At 36.0% G+C, this 21,411-nt stretch overlaps 1 protein-coding gene across 1 annotated transcript; it reads right to left on the reverse strand.

Annotated features, from left to right (window-relative positions):
* Window positions 1-3,249: 3,249 nt before the first annotated feature.
* Window positions 3,250-5,429, reverse strand: LOC107193468 (protein windpipe). Its single transcript, XM_015582915.1, has one exon. The coding sequence runs from the start codon at window positions 5,427-5,429 to the stop codon at window positions 3,462-3,464; it is 1,968 nt and encodes a 655-aa protein (XP_015438401.1). The 3' UTR covers window positions 3,250-3,461.
* Between the last annotated feature and the right edge of the window lie 15,982 nt (window positions 5,430-21,411).

Consider the following 21,411-nt stretch of genomic DNA (forward strand, 5'->3'; position numbering starts at 1 on the left):
ATTTTAATTTAATAACTTAACCACCGACAAATTATAAATATGGTCCACACGCATTTAATCTACTCTGATCATAAATGAACATCGGTAACAATAGACAGTAATTTTTTTCTCATTACTTACATGTACCGTTACCATTTTTATCATTTGTAAAATTTTACATGAACCATACAATTATAAGTACATAATTTTTTCAGATCGTTATGATCAAATGACAATATGATTTCTTAAGATATTATACAGAAGTAAAGTTTTGTGTGATAAATATTAATATTTTATTTCGCATCCAAAGTTAAAATTATAAACACTTGAAAAATATATTTATACGGTTACATTGACTGCGTTTCTGCGATCGTACAATATACATATACTTCGTTGCGCGGTCAATGTATGTCGGGAGCAATTCAAAATGGCGACGATAACGATGACGCGTTGATGATATCACGATAATGCAAAGATCACCTCGTTGTAGCGATTCGACGTCAATCACAGTATCAATGAGGTAATTCCGTTCGTTACTGATTTTACGTGAACTAATTTTATGAACAATTGATTCATACTTTTACAAGAAGATTTGTTCTATTTTTGCCCATTACATTCTACTAAGGATATTTTCACAGAATGCATAAACCTGAAATACGAGTTTTATTTACTGAATTAACGAACAAAATCGAAAATACAGGAATGTCTTGATAAGTGTGAGCCGGCTTGCCCACGATAAGTGTGAAGTCGTCATCCGCACCACTGGGGAAGGGGGCCGTGGAACCAGTCAAGCGTATAATTTTTTCCCGGCGCGCCGCGGCGGCTTCCCTTTCATGAGCCAACGGCTGAACGAGGGGAAACGCAACGATGAAACTTTTTGTTTTTGGTTCTTTGTTAACGAAACTTTTACGAACATATTCGTGAGATTTTGCTGGTTAAAATAATACCAAGCACGATATAATTTGGACTATATTTACTTATGATATATCAGAAACGATAATGAACAAATATGAATTGTTAACACTTTCTACATGAGTAAATATAATCCAAATTATATCGTGTTTGGTATCATTTTAATCAGAAAAATCTCACCAATATACTAGTAAAAATTTCATTAACAACGAATCAAAAATAAAAAAGTTTCATCGTTGCATTAATATTGTATCACCGACACCCGGGAATGTAATCTGTTCTTGATCTTCCCTCGTTCAGCTGTCGCGTCGACTCGTCGAAAAAAGTCTCTTTTTTCTCAACAACTGGCACGACGGCTCGACGGACAGAGCAGTGAAATGTATATGTAGGTATATGTACGACGCTTTGTCGAAGCGATTAAGTGTCAACGAATGCTTAGAGAGCTGTCGATGTTACAATGGTACCTGGATCACCTCCAGTCACACGTATTTTTATTATTGGCCAAAACGGTACACACACAATCGGACTGTGTGACGACGAGAATTAACGAGACACATCGAGACCGAGTAAGATAACGCAAACCGCAGCGATTACAATGTAACCATTGGTCGGTGGGAGCGTCGCAGGTGGGCTCACGCAGTCGAATCGAGTGGAAAGAGATGCTTTCCCTTTTTGTTATTCACTCGCTTGTCATTTTCTATGTCGGAACACTACAAAGGGCAAACGGCCGAGGCTCGAACTTCGAGCAAAGACTGATTGACTACATAGGTGCTGACAACTGTCCACGCTCATCGTGAGTGTGACTCCGCGGAACCGAGGAATTCACAGTTATCAAGAAATTTCTGTATCAGTAGTTATAAATCTTTGTCGAAAAACACAACACTTCTACATAACTCTCAGAAGCGAAGTGACAAAAATGTGTTGGAGTTAATAATCGTTTATGTTAACAAGTTCTTGGAGTGCAAAGGATTAACACTTTAATTGCAAACGTTTTGACACTTCGCGCATTATCTTTTCCAACGAACGATATAAAAATCTGATGCGAAGAAACGAATGTATTGAAAGTGACGGGAATATGTATTACTCTTTGCAATATAAGATGTCACTGAATTTTAACGAAATTTGTTCTTACCAGCGATCGTCTGTCGGTGATTTTACTAAAAGAAATTCGTATGAATTATTAAAATTATATTTTAATTTTGATATGTTTCTATCCATTTGATTTTAAACTTATTCCCATTAATTTCAATGATTCTCAACAAATATTCGAATAATGTATAACATTGTATAACAATATACTTATAAACTTTATTTTCATAAATGGATTAATTGTTTAATGGTATTTATTGCTGTACATTTGTCACACATTCCCTATAATCGCTTAAAGTATTAATAAAAGCTTATGCAACAAATTGGAATATAATTATTTCCTGAACATGGTTACTGAAAATTTGGTGTTCCTTTAGCTTTTAAAACGATGAAACGTCCATGATCGAAACACTTCCATGACAATCGGTAAAATTCGATTCGAATGTAACACGTTGAGTCAACAATTCGTACGTCATTATCACGAAACGTCAAATACACAATGAGAGATGAACTCGTCTAATCGATTGTCGGATAAAATGATACGACCGACTTGGAATGCTTATTATAAATTTATAACGGCAGAAATTCTGTATAAATTAATTTTCCTTTTAATCACTAAATAGTAAGTTTCGCTAGTAAAGTCAAACTTCTATTCCATTTTCATTTCACCACATATACACTTGACACCACGTAACGATCAGGTTCATTTACGATCCCGAATATGCTTCAATTCTATCATCCTATCGACTTCGTAATATTAAAAACAATATAATCATAACATTAATTACAAACGTTTTTATTATTACAAGAACGGTGAACTATATGTTCGGGTTATAGTTAACAGGTATACATTTTGAGTCCAGAGGATTCTAATGGAACATGACAGTACTTGAATCCCATTCAAGCCTGCACGAGAAGGAATATCCTTAAAAGGGAACTGACTAGTGTGCTAATATTATATGTATACACGTATATGTATAAAATGTATCAAATATTTTCGATCCATAAATCTTGTACAAACAAGGGGAAGTTTACATATACATATATTGTATATATATTTCTGTAAATATGTACAAACAATCTCGTTTCACGGAATCGCAACGTTTCTCCCGAAACGTCTCAAACTAAACGAATCGTCATTCAACTGTATAGCTACCAACTCATAATCCTCCATCAAAACACAGTCCCGTATCCTATTCAACATACAAACTCAACAGTAAATTCTACGTCCCACTTTATCATGAATAAATCCATCACGACAAAGAACCATGATACATGGCCCTAGGAGCACTATCATCACTGATGAATCCTTCGAAATCGACGCACACAATCGAGCGCCCACCACATCCTGTCTGTTACCGTTTCTTTTCTCGCATTCGTATTTTCTTCGTCTCTTGCTCCCTCTTAATCGATCGTTACGGTGGTGGATTGAACAGCGTATGTTGTCGTCTGTCGTCGACCATCATCACCGGAAATCAATTTCACGGCGCCTTGACTAGATTCTCGCCGACCATCGTTCTCGTGATGAGTATAGGCGTTCTTGGCACGCTGTCTGGATTTTCCTGCAGGGTGATCTTCACTCTCTGAGCACCTGGGCTTAACGGGGGACCATTGACATCTGTCGACGGGCCGTTATTCACTGTAACATCCACGGGACTCGTCCTTGCGGGCGACGAATCGTTCTTTAACGAGTCCCTATCGGGACTGGACGGCTCGTTGGTTCGTCTGGGTGGTTTCACCGGGTCCACGCGTTCCAAGGTGCCATTCGATGGTCTGGACACTTCCATCTCGGTCCGATGAACGTCTGACCTCTTCGTCTCCTCGTGATCAATCGAATCCTCGACCAGAGGCACGTTCTCCATAGTCCCGTTCGTCACCACCTTCGGCTGCGTTGCGTTCCCCGTATCCAGAAGAGCTTTCTGCATGTCTTTCATATCGGTGCCATTTTCAACGTCACCGCGTTTTCGCTTCTTTCTGCAGAAGTCACCCTTGTAAGCTGCAAAGACAATCAGGGTCGCCAAGATTGCTAGCAGAGCCGCAAGCACAACGTAGGAACCCATCCCCTTCTTGGACTGTTTCGCTGGGGACACTTCAGCTAATTTATCGTTGAGATCCTCTTCGTCAGTTTTCACTTTGCCCGTCTTCGAGTGATCGTGCGGTTCACCGTCAAGTAACTCGACCCCGTCGCTAGGAGGTATCGTGGTTGCATTTATGTCTACTTTGATAGTGCTACCGGTGACTGGCACTGATTCGTCGACATTAGCTTTTTCTGGCACCGCGGTTGTCTCGTCGGCTTCTTTGGTCACGGACGCGTCAATGAACTGTTCCTCCTCCAGGTTCAAGTCCTTTTTCGTTTCAGGAGCCTTAGTGGTGCTCAATAACACATTGAATAACGTATCTAACAGCTTGTCGCCTAGAGACTGCGATTCCTCTTCGGTGTCGGTGGTCTCATCCACATCGCCAGCCTTTCCCCAACCATCGAAAATCGTAACATTCCCGGAACCTTCTCCAGAACCTTCCAGTTCGTCCCCGGACCCTTCGTCTGGCGAGAACAAGGCGTCCTTGTATACCTTCTTTACTTCCAGTTTTTTCGGTACCTCGTCCTCCGACAGAATGATATCTCCATCATTTTCCGAAACATTGTCGACAAGGCAATCGTCAGGCGAGCACACGGTTGTTGGAGCGGGTGTCTCGAGTTCCACCGGTTTTGCGGGTTCCGAAGTTGCATCTGGAATATCTACGAATTCGTCGTCGTCGACTTTCTTGTCGATGTCGTCGCCTGAACCATACTCCTCGTCGGACTCGTTGTATGCCTGATCCTTTTGCATTTCACGATCTTGCTCCTCGAGATTGCAGACGATCGTAGTATCCGGTTTAAACATAGGCGTACCCTTCATGTTGCTTGGCCCCGCGCAGATAACTTTCTTCGAGATCTTCACGTTCCTTTTCATAATCAGATCTCGGATTAGAAGCGTCGCACAGTTGCATTGCAACGGATTACCTTGAACGTCAAGGTGTCTGAGGGACTTTAAGTCGGCCACAACCGGCGGCAATTGATGGAGATTATTCTTACGAAGATTCAGACTATGCAAATGATTCAAGTCTCGAACAGCTGATAACTCCAAACTTGCGATTCGATTCTCCGCCAGGTTTAGACTTCTGAGGTTGGTCAATCCGTGGAAAGATCCTGGCTCGATGTGTTTCAGGTCGCCCACTGAGAGATCCAAATGTCGCAGGCTCGCCAGATTGGTGAAATAACCCGGACGAAGAACCGACTCCAGGACAGGAGCTTTTAATGTGTCGAGATCGTAGGTCTCGATGTACTTGACATCCTTGAGTTCGTTACAGCGGGCTACGGTACCGTTCTCCAGGTTGCACAGCCCGTTCGTCCATCCTGAGTAGCTCAGGATGATCAGGAACAACGACAGCACGGGCGGTGCGGTCTGCATCTTTCGATCTGATTTACCTGCGGGAAAAACAAACGAATTGGGATTAAAGTAAACGATAATTGAGTTAGTTTGAACTTACTTGAGACTAAGAAGGTAAGTCACCCAGATAGTAAACTAGTCATGAACAAATAATGTTTGGAAATTATCGGACTCGATCTCCTAAGAACTGTAATAAGTGTCACTCATGCGGAAAATTCAGCATCGGCCAGAAAAATGGTCCAATAATATTCGTTATAATGTCACATAAGATACTTGTTTTGAATCTTGACAATGACATTCTAAAAAATATTTACAACATAAAACCATATATATTAACAATATTGTACAATTTGTTCAGTCACTACATTAGCCTTATAAAATGGCTGTAAATACTACCTAACTATCCTTTCTGAAGAAAAATTTTTTAACTCCACTGCAGTTTACATTAAATTGTACAATAAATATTAAGGTTCTTATTCATGAAATACTGTAAAGGAATAAGAAATAGATTTAATTTTATTAAGTAATTTATAACTTGAAAGGGTCTACTATATGAAACATTCGAGTCAATAAGGCGGTCTTTCATAACTTTGACGTTTTATAAAAGTACCAATGTCCCAATACACAAGTGAGAATCAGAGATATAATGTGCTTATCTTGATAATCGTCAGAAGTACTATTACTATCACGGGTCTAATAATTTTTAGTATGGAATTAGCGATAAGAAGTGACTCGTTTCACAGCGTGAAGTGACATTTCCCTCACAGTGGAAATAACGATGATATTGAATACCTAGAATAATGCAGTTGAAAATAGTTTACTAATTACCATAGTTAATAATATTATTTAATTATAGATTTTAGAAGTTACAGTATTATGCTTTATGGTAATATTGAATTATATTTTGTAAATCAATTATACTAATTCCAGTAATGTTATACAAATTTTATATTATAATACTAAATTGTTTCCACTTACGTTCCCTGTCATACCGTTACGGACACAGTTCCCAATCACCAAAGAGTAACTATCGCCTGTTTTTTAGCATATACGTGGAAAAATTGACCACATCCAAAAGAATTGTTGGTACTCGAGTAAAGCTATATTTTACCTTTAATTTGGTATTAACAAAAGTGCAAACCTAATAATAATTTAATTATAATTTAACTTTCAAACGAAGAAATGCAAAGGAAGTAATTTCTGATCACCTAACTATGTAAATCATATATCTGCATCTCACTGAGCTGTCAAATTTTACGCATAAATTTCACAATAGTTAATAATCATTTAGTATTTTTTTTAAATAAAATTTGTGATAATAAACTTATTGTACTTATAGTATTAAAGGCGCTTTGCGGTGAGCTCGGTTTCTCGAAACAGGATCATCTGAAATTCAAAATTCAAAAGGATTCTGTTGATATATGATTTTATTTAGTAGGTGAACGAAGGGTTTTCGTTTCTAATGAAAATTCTTTTTTTACTTCAAGAAAAACAAAAGATTAAGTATCGAAAAACTCTATTTTTGCGTAACACAGCTGCCATTTCGCCCTAAATCAGTTTCATGAAAAACCCTTCGTTGACGTATTAAATAAAATCATATATTAACAGAATCTTTTTGCATTTTTCATTTCAGATGATCCACCTCCGAGAAATCATGGGCACCGCAAACCGCCTTTAAAAAACACTGCTTCCGGAAGAGTGGCTGTTACTCGTTCATTTTTTTATGTTTTGGTACAAAAAAACTATTAAGTATTAGTTTAAGTATTAGAATAAAGTATTAGTTTTAAAAAAAGCCGATTAGTTTTTTCAAAAAAAATTCCAAAGAGTTTGCACCTTCTTTTTGGCTTGGTGATTAGACATGACCCCTCGAGTAATTAAAGAATTTTTTTGAAAATTCGCCCTAGAAACTATCGTTTACTCAATATTTCCAATTGCATAAAATATCTAACCGTCTATATTAAATAAAAAAAAACGTTTCAACTCCCCTCGTAAATTATATTCAGCACACCGCAAATGGCACGAAACACAGACCAGCCTGAATGTGACTCACTGCGCAACCGAAGTGTTTATCTAAACGAAAACAAAATAACATATCCATGTGCTCCAAAATTAACGAACCTTCCCCGTGGAATCCGAGGTCGGACGTAGTAGGTTCGCGTAAGGGGAGAACATAACGACGAAGAGCCTATAACTCTTTTTCGTGCCTTTAAATGCCACCGTCAACCGCTGAACCAAGCGTCCCCGATCTTGTCGTTCTATAGATAGATACGTCTTGAAGGTAGCACGGCTACTTTCGGCGCGTTATTTGCATTATTCTGCATACTGTCCGCGTTGTCGACACATCACGTGACGTCACCGATAATTTTCATGTACATACGTCGTGATCTTCCGATAAAAAAAAAAGAAAAATAGACGCGCGCGGTTGTTCCATGTGTACGCACGCGCAGCTTTCGAGAAAACGCACGTGCATTGAATTCACCTGATCGATCGTAATCACGCTTGTCGCAACAGCTAAGATCTGCACCACACTACGCGTATCCATTGTGTGTCCTTGCATTCTCACCAGTGCACAGTGGTCTGAAAACGCGTTTCTAGTGGCCAAAAGTCAATTTTTGAAGTGAAACATTTTGAAATTTTTTTTTGCTATAAAGTAACAATGTTTCAAACCTTCGAAATCCATAATATTATTCATTTTGGATAATTGTGTAATCGAGGGTAACGTTCTAAAGGCAAAATGTTGAAATGCAAAGTGAAACTAATTACTCTAATTATAAATTATAAGACAGTAAATAAATGATTTGAATTATAGTTTTATGCATACCAGTAACTATATTTCGGTTGTTTAATTGTATTTTAAGCGTTTTTTAATGCATGAACAAGCAGTGCAAAATTTACAGCAATTTAGACTTTGAGAAGGGTTTAAAAAAAGTGATTAAGAGTTGTAAGCATCAGATTTCTTTTATGTGAAAGTTTAAAAAATTACTAAGAGGAGCATATAAATTTTAACTGCAAGCTTCTGCAATTTTTTAGTGTACGCAACTTGTAAGAAATAGAGGCCCTCAGTATTTTGGCGTCTGAATAGTCTCCAGGCACGTACTTCGGCCGCTTAACTTTTGAATAACGGCTTGGACTCAGATGTTTAGAATTTTTTGTTAATATTTGGATCATTTGAAATTAACGTCGAAAATATAATTATATGTAATGAAATAATTGTAATTATAAAATACGTAATATAATTATATAAGTATAGTATATTACTAATGTTAGTTACACTTAATAACTATAATGTGTTGCGTTGGAAAAGGTGGATCTGTGTGCCTTTTTAATTTTGGCCATGGACAGCGAGTTTCCAGACCATACATGCATAATATTGAATCCGCCATGTTGAGTTTGAATTTTTGGTGTCAAATTCGTTATCAGCGACCTGAAAGAGCCTTGACTACCAACTTTTAGAAAGAAAAACTTTTCAAAATGACATTATGACTTTTGGCCAATAGAAAGCGTTTTCAGACCCCTGTGCAGTGTGCCATATAACGAATGAAAAACCTTCTTTGCTTGTGAACACGAACGACGAAACAATTAATGTAATTGCGATGTCGATAAAATAAACAGAGGGAAAAGTTTCGTCCCTTTTCGGTCTTCTGATCTGGTCTGATCTGGTCGTCTTTTCTGTGTTGGGTGCGTGTACAAGTTACGTAACTGAACTTTAGTAGCACGTTTTTCTGACAGTATTAACCCATTACGAACCAAATCACAAGTTACGTAACTGAACTTTAGTAGCACGTTTTTCTGACAGTATTAACCCATTACGAACCAACGTTGCGTGAACGTAACATTTCACTCGCAATTTTTTTGCAGTCAATTTACGTTACTAAACTCTGTTTTTTCATGTTGCAATTATGAAACAGAATTTCAAAGATTTGCTTAATATTCTTTTCGTCGGTATATCTTCTCCCACTTAGATCTTACGACGTTTTAAAATGTGAAGAAATTAAAGTATTTATTGCACTACGATAAATCAATTTGTTTTTAAACCGCGAAAATTTTGCGGTGTATCTTTCTCACATATGTAGTGGGCTTCTATTATATGATGTCTATGTAGTACTATAATACACTTTTTATAATTCGGCAAAATAATATATAAGTTATTTTATTTACTTTATTCAATAAAAAGTTATCCAATGTTGAATAAACGCAACATTTTATTACACAAAATTTACCAATCCAGCATTTTACTTTATAGCATTATATTCTTTATTATACCTACGCTTTTATAAGTAATAAATAATTAATTATGTCAAAATCGCCTTATTTTACTGCTTTGGACTTAATGGGTTAACGTACAGTATAATATTCAGTGTACCAATAAGTAATCGACTATATCTTGCCGAAATCGGTATTAATTTCTATAGAAGTGAAGGATCTGTACCTACTATTTGTTCTGACAATGATTTTCAACTCAAGATCGAAATGATCTTTGAATTTGAAATACCTATTTCGAGAATAGTGAATTACTTAATGGTACACCTAATATAAGTGAATTAACCCCTCAAGGATACAGATCCTGAATACGCCTTTCCTTTATTTCGTAATTTCAAAAGGCAGCAGCAGGCTTCTTTTTTATCTTTTAATTTAATACCTTCCTATTTGTAATGGTAGATTAATTAAATTAGAAAAAAAACGTATTTCGAGTAACAAGATGTTAGAGAAATAGAACAGGCATCAGTGGCGTACGAAATACGCCACCTGTGTCCTTAAGGGTTAAATGTACCAATAAGTACTTTTCTGGCACCTTTAGTAATTTATTCGCAAAAAAATTAAAATTCTGTGCCTTTTTTGCTAAATAGAAGATTTTATCTTGAAAAAAACTAATCTTATTAAGAATGAAATAGTGAAATTTTTGACTGTCGTCCTCATTGGTACGGCTAATCGAGACGCAAATACCCTCTTTTCGAATTGCATAATGTTAACGTTGTACGTTACACGAGACATTTGAATTGACGTAAAATTGAAATTTCATAACCAGACGTTTAAACATATCGATACTGCAGTTTTTGTGATGATTTAGTGTCTGACTACATTAACCATATTATGCAATGTTCGTCAATCTATTTGAATTCATTTTTTTTTTTGTTAGTTAAAACCGGTCTCCTGTATTGGAGCATGGGTGATTTAAAGATCATCCACGTCACATTTTTATGAATCTATGTAGTACATATACTAATAGAGTTTAACTAGACAATTTAAGAACTTCATGCAGAAGAAAATTTATACTGAGTGTTAAAGGGTTTAAATAATACAACTTTTGATCTGAAGCTAAAACAGTTCACCTTCAAAACGAAATATTGTAAAAGTAAATTTCATTTGACAGTAGGTATAATATTTTGGAGACACGAAATGGCAAACCACAAATACTGTGGTTTCGACCTTGTAGGGTATTATACGTGTAAATATTTGTATGGTGTTCTTGCCTGTTTTACATTTCTTTCTACGAAATAGCTGAGTCACGAACACATGACACACAGGTATTCTTTACTGAAATGAATATAAAAAAAGATTTGAGTAATGTTTTATGTAGAATCAGTTTCTACATGGGTTTTTAGAATTTTGTCGTATGTATTCAAGATAAAGTACGTCATGCTCGTTCTCAAACGAGACTCTTTGTTCACTTATAACTGGAGTAACATGATCGAAGTTTTTATTTCTTCCTAATGAGTCGGCACTTTTCTGAAGATGAATATGTATATGGTTTTTCACATAAAGTGTTATTAAGCTGTTCTCGGCAAAACTACTGCACATGTCGACATGAATTTTGTTTCAAATTGAATGGTCCAGGGAAGATAATCATTTAGGGTATAAAATATTTTGGGGTGGGAGCCTATGGTCTATTTCACGAAAGAAGATGTCTGGGAGGTAGGCCCGACTTTTTGCGCTGTTGTCGCGATCGCGACACGTCTTCGGGGCTTGTGTCTCTCTCACTCTTCGCGTCTTGTCCAATGACGTTACGTTGAACCGTCGACGTGCGTCTTCGTCTACGGTCGTCTGTCTCCATCGCACGTATTACAAACCTCTCGAGGACCTACCTACCAATCATACATTGGATAAGAAAAAGTTTATTTCTTTTAAAAGAATGTACTGTACCCAAATATTGAGCAACATATTAAAAGGGGATTAAATTAATACGTATCGTGTCGAAGTGCCGGAGGATGGAAAGAGACACACAGTGGCATTGAAACCGTGACAACGTCACACGAAATAGGCAGCTCGCGTTGGATCCCCACCAGGCCACGCGCCGTGGCAGGCCTACCTCCCAGGCATCTTCTTTCGTGAAACAGACCATAGGTAGAGGCACCCTTATTTTTTTTAAATGGAATAGCGTATTTAGTTTTCATCATTCGAAAAGCTATTATCCAACTTAACAACATGTATTTAAAACATACTTTTTTCCCTGCATACTTAAAGAGTTATGGCGAAGAATACATTTCTAAAGAGGTGTCTCGAGGAGGCGTTGAGAGATATCACAATAAACGTGTACAATTTAAATTCATTTCATTAAATGTTCAAAATGGTGTCCCTTATTTTTCAAATATTTATTCTTTCTATTATTGTGGTAGATATAATGAATATTAAAGAATGGCTACCCAAACATTAAATATAGTTACACTCGCTGCGAAAATTCAAAGGCCGTGGTTGTATGAAGCGAGAGGATCACCCTGTATATAAAATAAGTTTATAAATAATATAAAGAAAATTCTGATTATAGATTGCTTGCATATACTGTATATAATATAAGTAATTAAAAATATTATGCAGCAGAGTTAAATAAAAGCAATATTAGAAATATTTTAATAAAAGCTACATAGTAATGTACATAAGTTGCCGAAAATATAATAACAATACTCTATAAATACGAATTATAGAGATATTACAGTGGGTGATCAAATTCTTACAAGGGAAGGCACGGAAGTGTCCCCCTCCGATTTCGATGAAACTTCGTATGTCTGTCAAGCAGTGAAAAATAAAGGATACATATTTTTTATTATCGGCTGAGACGCGACTTTAAGTTTCGATCCGAAATTTTTGTCTTATAAAGAAATTATATTTTGGACAATTTGTAAGCACCACATTATTCTACATAAAAACCCGCAAATCTCGTCCATTAGAAGTTTTCATGTATCTGCTTTGGTTTTCGAGATAGTACTTTCGGGTCGAAACTTTGAGGGGTACTTTCACCCCTTAAAGTCGCATCTCAGCCGATGAAAAGCATACGTATCCCTTATTTTTGACTGCTTAACAGACATACGAAGTTTCATCAAAATCGGAGGGGGACACTTTCGTGCCTTCCCTTGTTAGAGCAGTACATAGTACGAAAAATATATTTTTTGTATTTCTGTAGAAACAGAATCACAATATCAAGGCTTCTACACTGGACAATTTTGAATTAACAATTATACATTAAAAATAAGAAAAAATTAACCTTAGCTTACGTAATTATAAAAAAAAACACGTTTAAAGTAGTAAAATCGTCAATTTATGCACGTAACGCCAATAATTTGCTCACCGACTGTACATGAAGACGATCAACTAAATACAATACAAATGTATTCTCATAGAAGAAATACAAATTAAGTGTATGGAAACTTTCTGAAACTACCATACGGACAAGCGAGACGACAACACGCATAACGTAACATAGAAATATAAGTTAATCACACTCGAGCGTATTATTGGTATATTTATGTTGCTCATCACGTAACTCCCGTCGCTCAAACATCGTCGCGACATGCGTGCATACTTGTCTGCGTGCACATTGTCAGACACTTCTGACAACTTCTGCGCCTAATTTGCAAACAGACGCAACGGTTAATAGAACTTAAGTAGTTACGTACTGCGCAAAGCAGTCTCGGAGTTGTTCTGTTTCGATCGCGTGGGTGGAGGCAGGTCATGGCCAATGAGTTCGAGTGAGAGATTTTCACGTCACAGCCCGCGACTCGTCCACGGAAACAGCGAGAAACGAGCACCTGACTGGTCCGACCACTTATAGACTCGAGCATTTCCATATTTAAAAAGTCGATCGCAAGACGAAACGCTGTTAGTAAGAAAATGTATAAGTACTTACGGCTTGTTCGTTCAGACGTGACTTTAGCAGTGTCGTGATTTTGGGCGCATCTGTAACAGTGAAAAAAAACAACAAATTTATACATGTGGCATGTCATTCATAATTGGAGTGTGAATATTATGCATTCATACAGAGTTTTTTTTTTATTTTCAATCCAACGAACACAGAAGACACCAGAAACCAATTCCAAGTATGTATACAGGGTGATTCTTATAAAGTGACCGATTGAGTTTTCTACGAAATGGATAGATTACGAAAAAATTGATTGGACGAAAAATGTTCTGTTCCAAGGGGGACATCTGATCTATAGATCGGCGTTCTAGGTGGGGACGCCTAAGTGATCTCAAAGTCAATTTAATTTTTTTTAAATGGAACCCTATATTTTTTGCCAAGGTGATGCTAGGTCACACGAGCCAAAAACTTCAACTACTGTGCTTAGGAAAAGTAACGTGTTTATTAATGCGTTATTACATCAAATGCTCAAAATTATTGCCCTCTGCTTGTTTGCAAAGATGAATCCTGTTCGATAAATTGTCTACAGCTCTCATAATAACGCTACCTGATAATACTCGTATTTACATTTGTGCGCATACGGATCTCCATTTCCATGAATTTGTTGATATCCGATTACACTTGGCGAGTCGTTTCGACAAAACCATGTTTTGCTACGACACAAACGTGGTAAGGATAAACGTGTTTGTTTAAGTTATTCTAGAGTACCGTTTCAATAGGAATACTACTTAATTTATCCAGAGTAATGGCACAGTACAGAAGTTTGCAATTGATAGATATTTTGATCACATTTGGGGACTATGGAAAAAATGCTGCAGAAACTGCAAAGACATTGAATGAGCGTTATCCGAACAGGCCACACCACAGCGGCCGCTCATCAGTGCTGCGACTTATTTCACAAGCACAGTTACAAATGGTACCAGTTCAACGTTCTCGTTGTCAATCGAGAAATGCAGTACTTAATGATGCAAACCAAACTGCAGTTTCAGCAGCAATTAATGGTGATCCACATACGAGTATTCGCCATATTGCAGCTTTAACAAATTTGTCATATTTCACAGTTCAGAGAATTTTACGTATTAGATATTATCACCCATATTACATCAACCTCGTCCAAGAACTTCATGACAGGGATTTTGCTGCAGAAATTTGTTGATGAAGCAACTTTTAAAAACAATGCCTGTATCAATCGGCACAACATGCATTATTGGTCGCAAGAGAACTCATATTGGGTCCGCCAAATTGATTTTAAATAGCCACATAATTTGTTCCTTTTTTTTCGAAAGATCATTGAACAGTGCTCTATACATTGACTTCCACAACAACCATTTTCCAATTCTTTTAAAAGATGTGGATTTACATACACGAGAAAGAATGTGGTTTCAACAAGATGGAACACCTACGCACTCCTCACGTGAGATCACAACTCTTTTAAGTCAAAAATACCTCAATCGATGGATTGGTCGCCACGGGCCTATTCTATTGCCAGCTACATCGCCTGATCATACCCTACTGGATTATTTCTTGTGGAAACATGTCAAAAACATCGTTTATCAAGAAAATATCACGACTCGCGATAACATGATGTTGCGAATTATCGATGCAATACGTGCCATTGCTGCCAGCGTTATTATGAGAGCTGTAGACAATTTCTCGAACAGGATTCATCTTTGTAGACAAGCGAAGAACAATAATTTTGAAGATTTGATGTAATAACGCATTAATTAACACGTTACTTTCCCTAAGCATAGTAGTTGAAGTTTTTTGGCCCGTGTGACCTAGCATGACCTTGGACGACATTGTGCCATGGCTAACGAACTCGTCACACAGGACAGTATCAGATTATAGGGCAAAAAATATAGGGTTCCATTTAAAAAAATGAAATTGACCTTGAGATCACATAGGCGTCTCCACCTAGAACGCCGATGTATACATAGATTAGAAGATGTCCCCCTTGGAACAAAACATTTTTCGTTAAATCGATTTTTTTTTATGTCTATCCATTACGGAGACAACACGATCACTCACTTTATAAAAATCACCCTGTATACCCTGTATAATTTTTAAAACGGAGGAAAACAAAAGAGCAACCGAACTTACCTGTAGAATAAACAAAATTTGTGAAATATAGAACTACCACCGACTGTGGCTAATAACCAAGTTGATGTCACCTTAAGCTCACAAAAAAAAGATTAAGACGAACGAAATGTTTTGTAGCGCTTAACTGCATAAGATAATGTATGTAAACATGAATTTTGTAAAAATTTGTTGATAATCCTTAGTGTGCCAGTGGATAATTCGCTATTTTATAAATTCTAAAATATCACTTACATTACACGAGCAACGTAACATATGTCCCACTTCAGTACGCGAACAAAAATTGATTTCAATTTAAAATCCATTACAAACGCGATTGATTGTTAGAAAAAACAAATTCTTTTAAAAAAGTACTCAAGTCACGAAAGGGATAAAAAGCGTGGTTTGTTAACACATACTTCTCTAGAAGACCTATGGAAAGAAAAGTTAGTTTGGCTACTTTCCACACTTTATGTTCTATTATACAAATGTACAGTATATTACTAATACATACATTAAACAGATTCATGTAACTGTATACGAAGCTGCGTTTTGTCGGTTTCTACTAATCAGTTTTGTTATTCTCAGCACAATTTTTGTCAAATCTACTTGGGTTTAAAGTAATACAAAATTAAGTAAGGTTTGAAATGCAACAAAATAAATTAACAAACAACCTTTAATATTGTGTTATATTCTTAAGGAAAACATACATTTGATTTAAACATTCACAGTAAAGGGTAAATGCACCCATAGGGTAAATGCACCAATGAACGAACACTTAAGTGATTTTATAATTATTAAAATCAAATTTAAAAAAATAATAATATTAATAAATATTTAGCTTTTTAATTAATTTCAGAAATTAGAAAAATGTAATTAATTAAATTGAAAAAAAATACAGATTTCACCAGTGAATGAACAATATTAAGTAAATAGTAGGTATTAGAAAAAACAATGAAAGAGGAATAGGTTTTACAGTTTTCTATGACTAATATAGCAGCGCATATTAGTTTTATATGTTTGCTAAATTTTTCGAGAAACGAAGGTGACCTTTAATTTTGTAAAACGAGTGCTATATATTTTTTCATATTATATAAAAGCATGTGACAAGAAGAATTCAGTAATGTGCTATAGAAATACCAATGTATTAACAAGTATTTCTTATCGATACGGCTCAGCTCGTTAACTGTGACTGATTTTTTGTTTTCATTCACTATCAGAGCGTTTACTTTTGCTTCTACACCTTTGGATTTCCATTTATGAGGCACTGTTGAAGATATCGTTTGCGACACACCGCCCAGAGATGTAAACAATTTCAAAAGCAAAGCAACGCAATCATGTGCATCAATATCTCGGACAACATTAGCAGAAACTACCAAAAATGTAATTCATACAGATGAAATGTGCATTCATGCACAAAGAAGTCATATTGAACATATACTACAGCATTGTCAATAAAGAATACTTGTCAACTGTAAACACATTGGTATGAAATATTCCAAATGTTTTTCTTTCATTTCTGAACTTGCATGACTTTGAAAGTCATTTTATAACACATTGATGAATTTGCCTTGACACATACTTTGAGACGACATAAAAAAAACATAGAACATTTCGACTAAGAAATGAAAGGTTACCTCCGTTTTTGAAAAAGTATTGCAAACATAAAAAATTGGTAAACGTTATTATGTTGGTCATAGAAAGTTACAAAACTTTTTCCTCTTTCACTATTTTCTAATAGTTACTATCTGCGAGAAAAACACAGGCTAGTAATATCGCGAACACCCAGTATCTGTCATGCAGGACTTACGCTATGAAACTCGCGTAAGTGAAAACGACCATATCAAGCGCAATCGGAAAAAGCTATTATACATTAAAGCTACGAGATAATTATAATTACGCGAACGCACACACTGGTCTCCCTCGATTCTCACCGGCCACGTGCTTTCGCGTTTACCAATTTTACGGTAATGCACGACTCGCCGGTGTTACCTGTTCTCCGCGAGTTCAAAGAGCGCCGTCATTGCGCTCGGGACCGTGTCATTTAGTGTTCCGAGTTATCATTATTCACGGCCGAAAGAAACCGTCCCTTTTTTTGTTTCCCTTAATAACGATGTAACCTAGTTTACTCGACGATTATTCGGAAATATGGTACGCTACGCGGCAACAACCGCATTTAACGTACATTAAACCTACTGGCAATCACCGTTCGGTGATCCCGACCAAACAGAATATACGTATTTCATATCATACCATATGAACGTTAATTGGAAACCAGAAGACGATAATGCGCAGTCCGTTTGATTTAGAAACATTCTGGATTCGTTACTAGCCTACCGCAAATGTTTAATGTTATTGCGTAATCACTTGACAGAATCGATTTATAAATGTGTGGTTTTGTAATTACGACCTTTTTCGATATTCCTAGTAACGACGTACGGGTTATTTATACGCAGGCATTAAATTAGCTGACATGTTTTAAATGGGTTGATGATACAATTAATTGAGAGCATACGTATGATATAGTAGAATATGTCTGTGTACGGTGAAAGAATGTTCACGTTAAAGAAATTATTCTTTTTTTCGTCCGGAATAAGTTTGATGATGCGAAATGCGTTATTTCGTATATTATATTTACATTTTGGAAATAATTTAAGAAATTTTACGTTCTATTTATGTAGTTAATATTTCTACAACCTATAATATTCTTATAACCATTTATAGTTAACCATAAAATTTATAATTAATTTAATTTTAAAATGTATAGTTCATTATAACTGGTTATAGTTAACCACTTCTGAATTAATTAAAGAAATTTTGTAACTTCTTGTAAGGAAATTGTGCGTGTGATAGTTGACTACAAATATGTATTACCCTTAATTACTATCTACGAAAGGAATCTCGTTGAAAGTAATTGATCCGGAAATGTTAGAATTCATTTTAGAATGGTTTCAGAAGATATCAGTGATATAAGTTAATACTATAATTTAGAATCATTACGGTACTGTATAAAACCAATGCCATATCACTAAAGCTATTAGTACCTCCTGCATTCCGTATGTATTGAATTATAATATATGTAACTCTGAAAACAAATTTAAAAAACTACAGATCACAAATATATTAATAGTTTCAGAAATTAATTTTCACAAAGAAGCAAGTCGAATGTACGGAATAAAATTTTAGAAAATAAGCTTTTATTTTCAACTGTTACAAGTGTAGTCAATTAAAACTCAACTTCTATATTAATAAATCATGAACTTAGCCTTATACCTAAACGAAACAAATTTTATACTATTTGTAACTATAACCGAGATGGGCCAAATAACGAGCTTAGCTACAACGATTCTTAGTCAACTACTCACACGCATACGAGACAGATTTTCAGAAACATTTTTCTCAACATTACAGATGTGTATAGAAAAATTAAATTTTTCGCCTTCGATTCAATTGTTTCACGGACCAATAACTTTTCTAGCTTATTAAGTACAACTATGTTTAATTCACTACTTCTGTACTCCTCTACTAGTATAAGATCTGCAAGATTTAAGAAATCTTTCAAATTTGACAGGAACCAAAAATATTAATTACTACGTACTCTTTTTAATCTAAAACCAATTTTACAAAGAGGTATTTCAAATGCAGAAGACAGCTACAATTTCATCAAAGAAGATTGGTTATGTAAGGTTGACTCACTCCTTTCTCACATACAATCACCTATCAGCCTGTAGAGTGCACATTGACATCAACATTTTTTCTATAATTATACAATTTCTGAACTAAATGGAACTCACGTGCTAATAATTTGTTCTAATAATTCACGTGACTATAAACACCGTAATAAGAAATAATGTTTAAAGCAACACTGATTGCTACCCAGACCCTAAAACTACAACATCATCTAAACCTTTTAAAATCGGAGACTTGAACGCCACCATTATGCCTCCAACTCGACTTCACATTTTTTCCTGAATTTACCTCACTCATCACTAAACGGTTGAGATCGGTATAACTTCAAAGTAAATACGTTCCATTGGTCACATCGATCTTTCGACAACTCCAACAAGAAGAATTTCTAACACGAGCCTTTGCTCTTCCCCGAAGCGACGTCGTCGTTTCGTCCATTTTTGGTAGGAAAAAAACGTGACATCAGTGGCACGGTAGAAGTCACGAACCCCCGTGGCCGATCCATCCCGAATGACACAACAGTGGGATAGGATCTGACAATGGTAAGCGACCAGGAAATTCGAAGTTATAAAGAAGCGAACGACGACGGGACACACACACACACACACCGGCTTTGGTCATGGCTCCGCTTTTTGCCGGCTGCGTGCTTAACGGTACCATCGCATCGCGGCCTCGTGGTCCAGTTAACCACGTGCTTCTAAGAGAGTCAGCGATTCCAGAAGTCGTTTCAGGAGGTCGTGTACCTTTCAGTACGAGGAAGTTGAAAGTATCTCTGAAATCGCCTCTCTTGGAACCGAAAGAAGGATCGTTGAATTTCCTGGCCAAAGTAGCAGATCCCCGGATCCACTCATTTCTTTGGTTAGGCATGTTTCTGATCGTCGAGGATTCTTGTACCTTCACGTGTCGATTTTATTAATTCGGCATTTAAACTTCGTACCAGAATTGACCACAATTTTATTTGCATAGTACATAGTGAAAAACAGCAGTACCTAAGAGTGTCATTTTGTCCTGTAAACGGTTAATGAAATTAAATGATTGTTTGCCAAGTGTCTACTCAGATACGACAAAGTATTATTTTGTTATAAAAATCGGAATTGCCAAGTTTATTCAGTTAAAGGTGGCGAAGCACTTTTTTCATCTTTTCTTCGTTATTCGAAACTCTTTATCTGGATAATGAATTTGCCCATCTTGGCTTCGTACTAGGACCTTGTATGTAGGTATACACATACACATGCGTTCATAAATATTCGTACACTTACCGGAAAGGAAGTATATGTAAGAAAATATTTCGAAATTGTTAAAAGCCTGAAAGTAATATTTTTTGTGTGATTTTAAAGCTCGATGGACAACATTTATTTGAATATAAAAGTGGCTCAAGATGTAAAATTTTTGTGGTACAACACATTTTCGCCGTACAGTCCAAGTGTCCTAATACTTATGATCGACAGTGTTTGTACTGTTTAACCCAACCTGACACTGGGCAATTCTTGAGCCATTTTCGAAGTATAAACGTGGTGATAAGAAATACTTATGGAACTTTGTGAAATGTACGCAATTTGAATAGAAACTGCATTAAATATTACGTAATTGACATGTGTATCTGTTTCTAAGACAGTCTGCTAGTCTATATACTAAAAATATAACCTCATATGTTGCTTTGGAAGTAAATTGTGAGATATGCACACCAAAAATTTTGGTAAATGTTGCATTAAGTTGTATACACTATATAGAATTGTTGCCGTTTCTGTAGATCGAAACGGAAAAGCTTATTTTTGAGATAATAATTTTATTAGATTAAAATTTGCACCGGGACGATTAATACTAACGATATATTGTTCCTCCTTGTCTGATACATTCCAATTTTATAAAAATTGGCGTTCTTAAATTGTACGAATTCTTTAAACCCTACAACTACCGATTCTCGATTACGGAATATGTATTTCATTTCTTAGAAGAAGCTCCCGATAACGTAAGAAGTGGTCTTTTGTTGGGGAAACATCTGGTGAATGTCATGACTAATGCTAAACATTATAATTTGATTCTACTAACTTTGCCATGCCTTAATTTAAATTCATATTGGAACAGTATTTGAAACTATTTCTTTGATAA

The sequence above is a fragment of the Dufourea novaeangliae genome, unplaced genomic scaffold, assembly GCF_001272555.1.
Source record: "Dufourea novaeangliae isolate 0120121106 unplaced genomic scaffold, ASM127255v1 scaffold6, whole genome shotgun sequence".
In the NCBI taxonomy this organism is placed as follows: Eukaryota; Metazoa; Arthropoda; class Insecta; order Hymenoptera; family Halictidae; genus Dufourea; species Dufourea novaeangliae.

Coding starts and splice junctions, on each gene's coding strand:
- LOC107193468 (XM_015582915.1), bottom strand. CDS start 5,429: ATGCAGACCGCACCGCCCGTGCTGTCGTTGTTCCTGATCATCCTGAGC.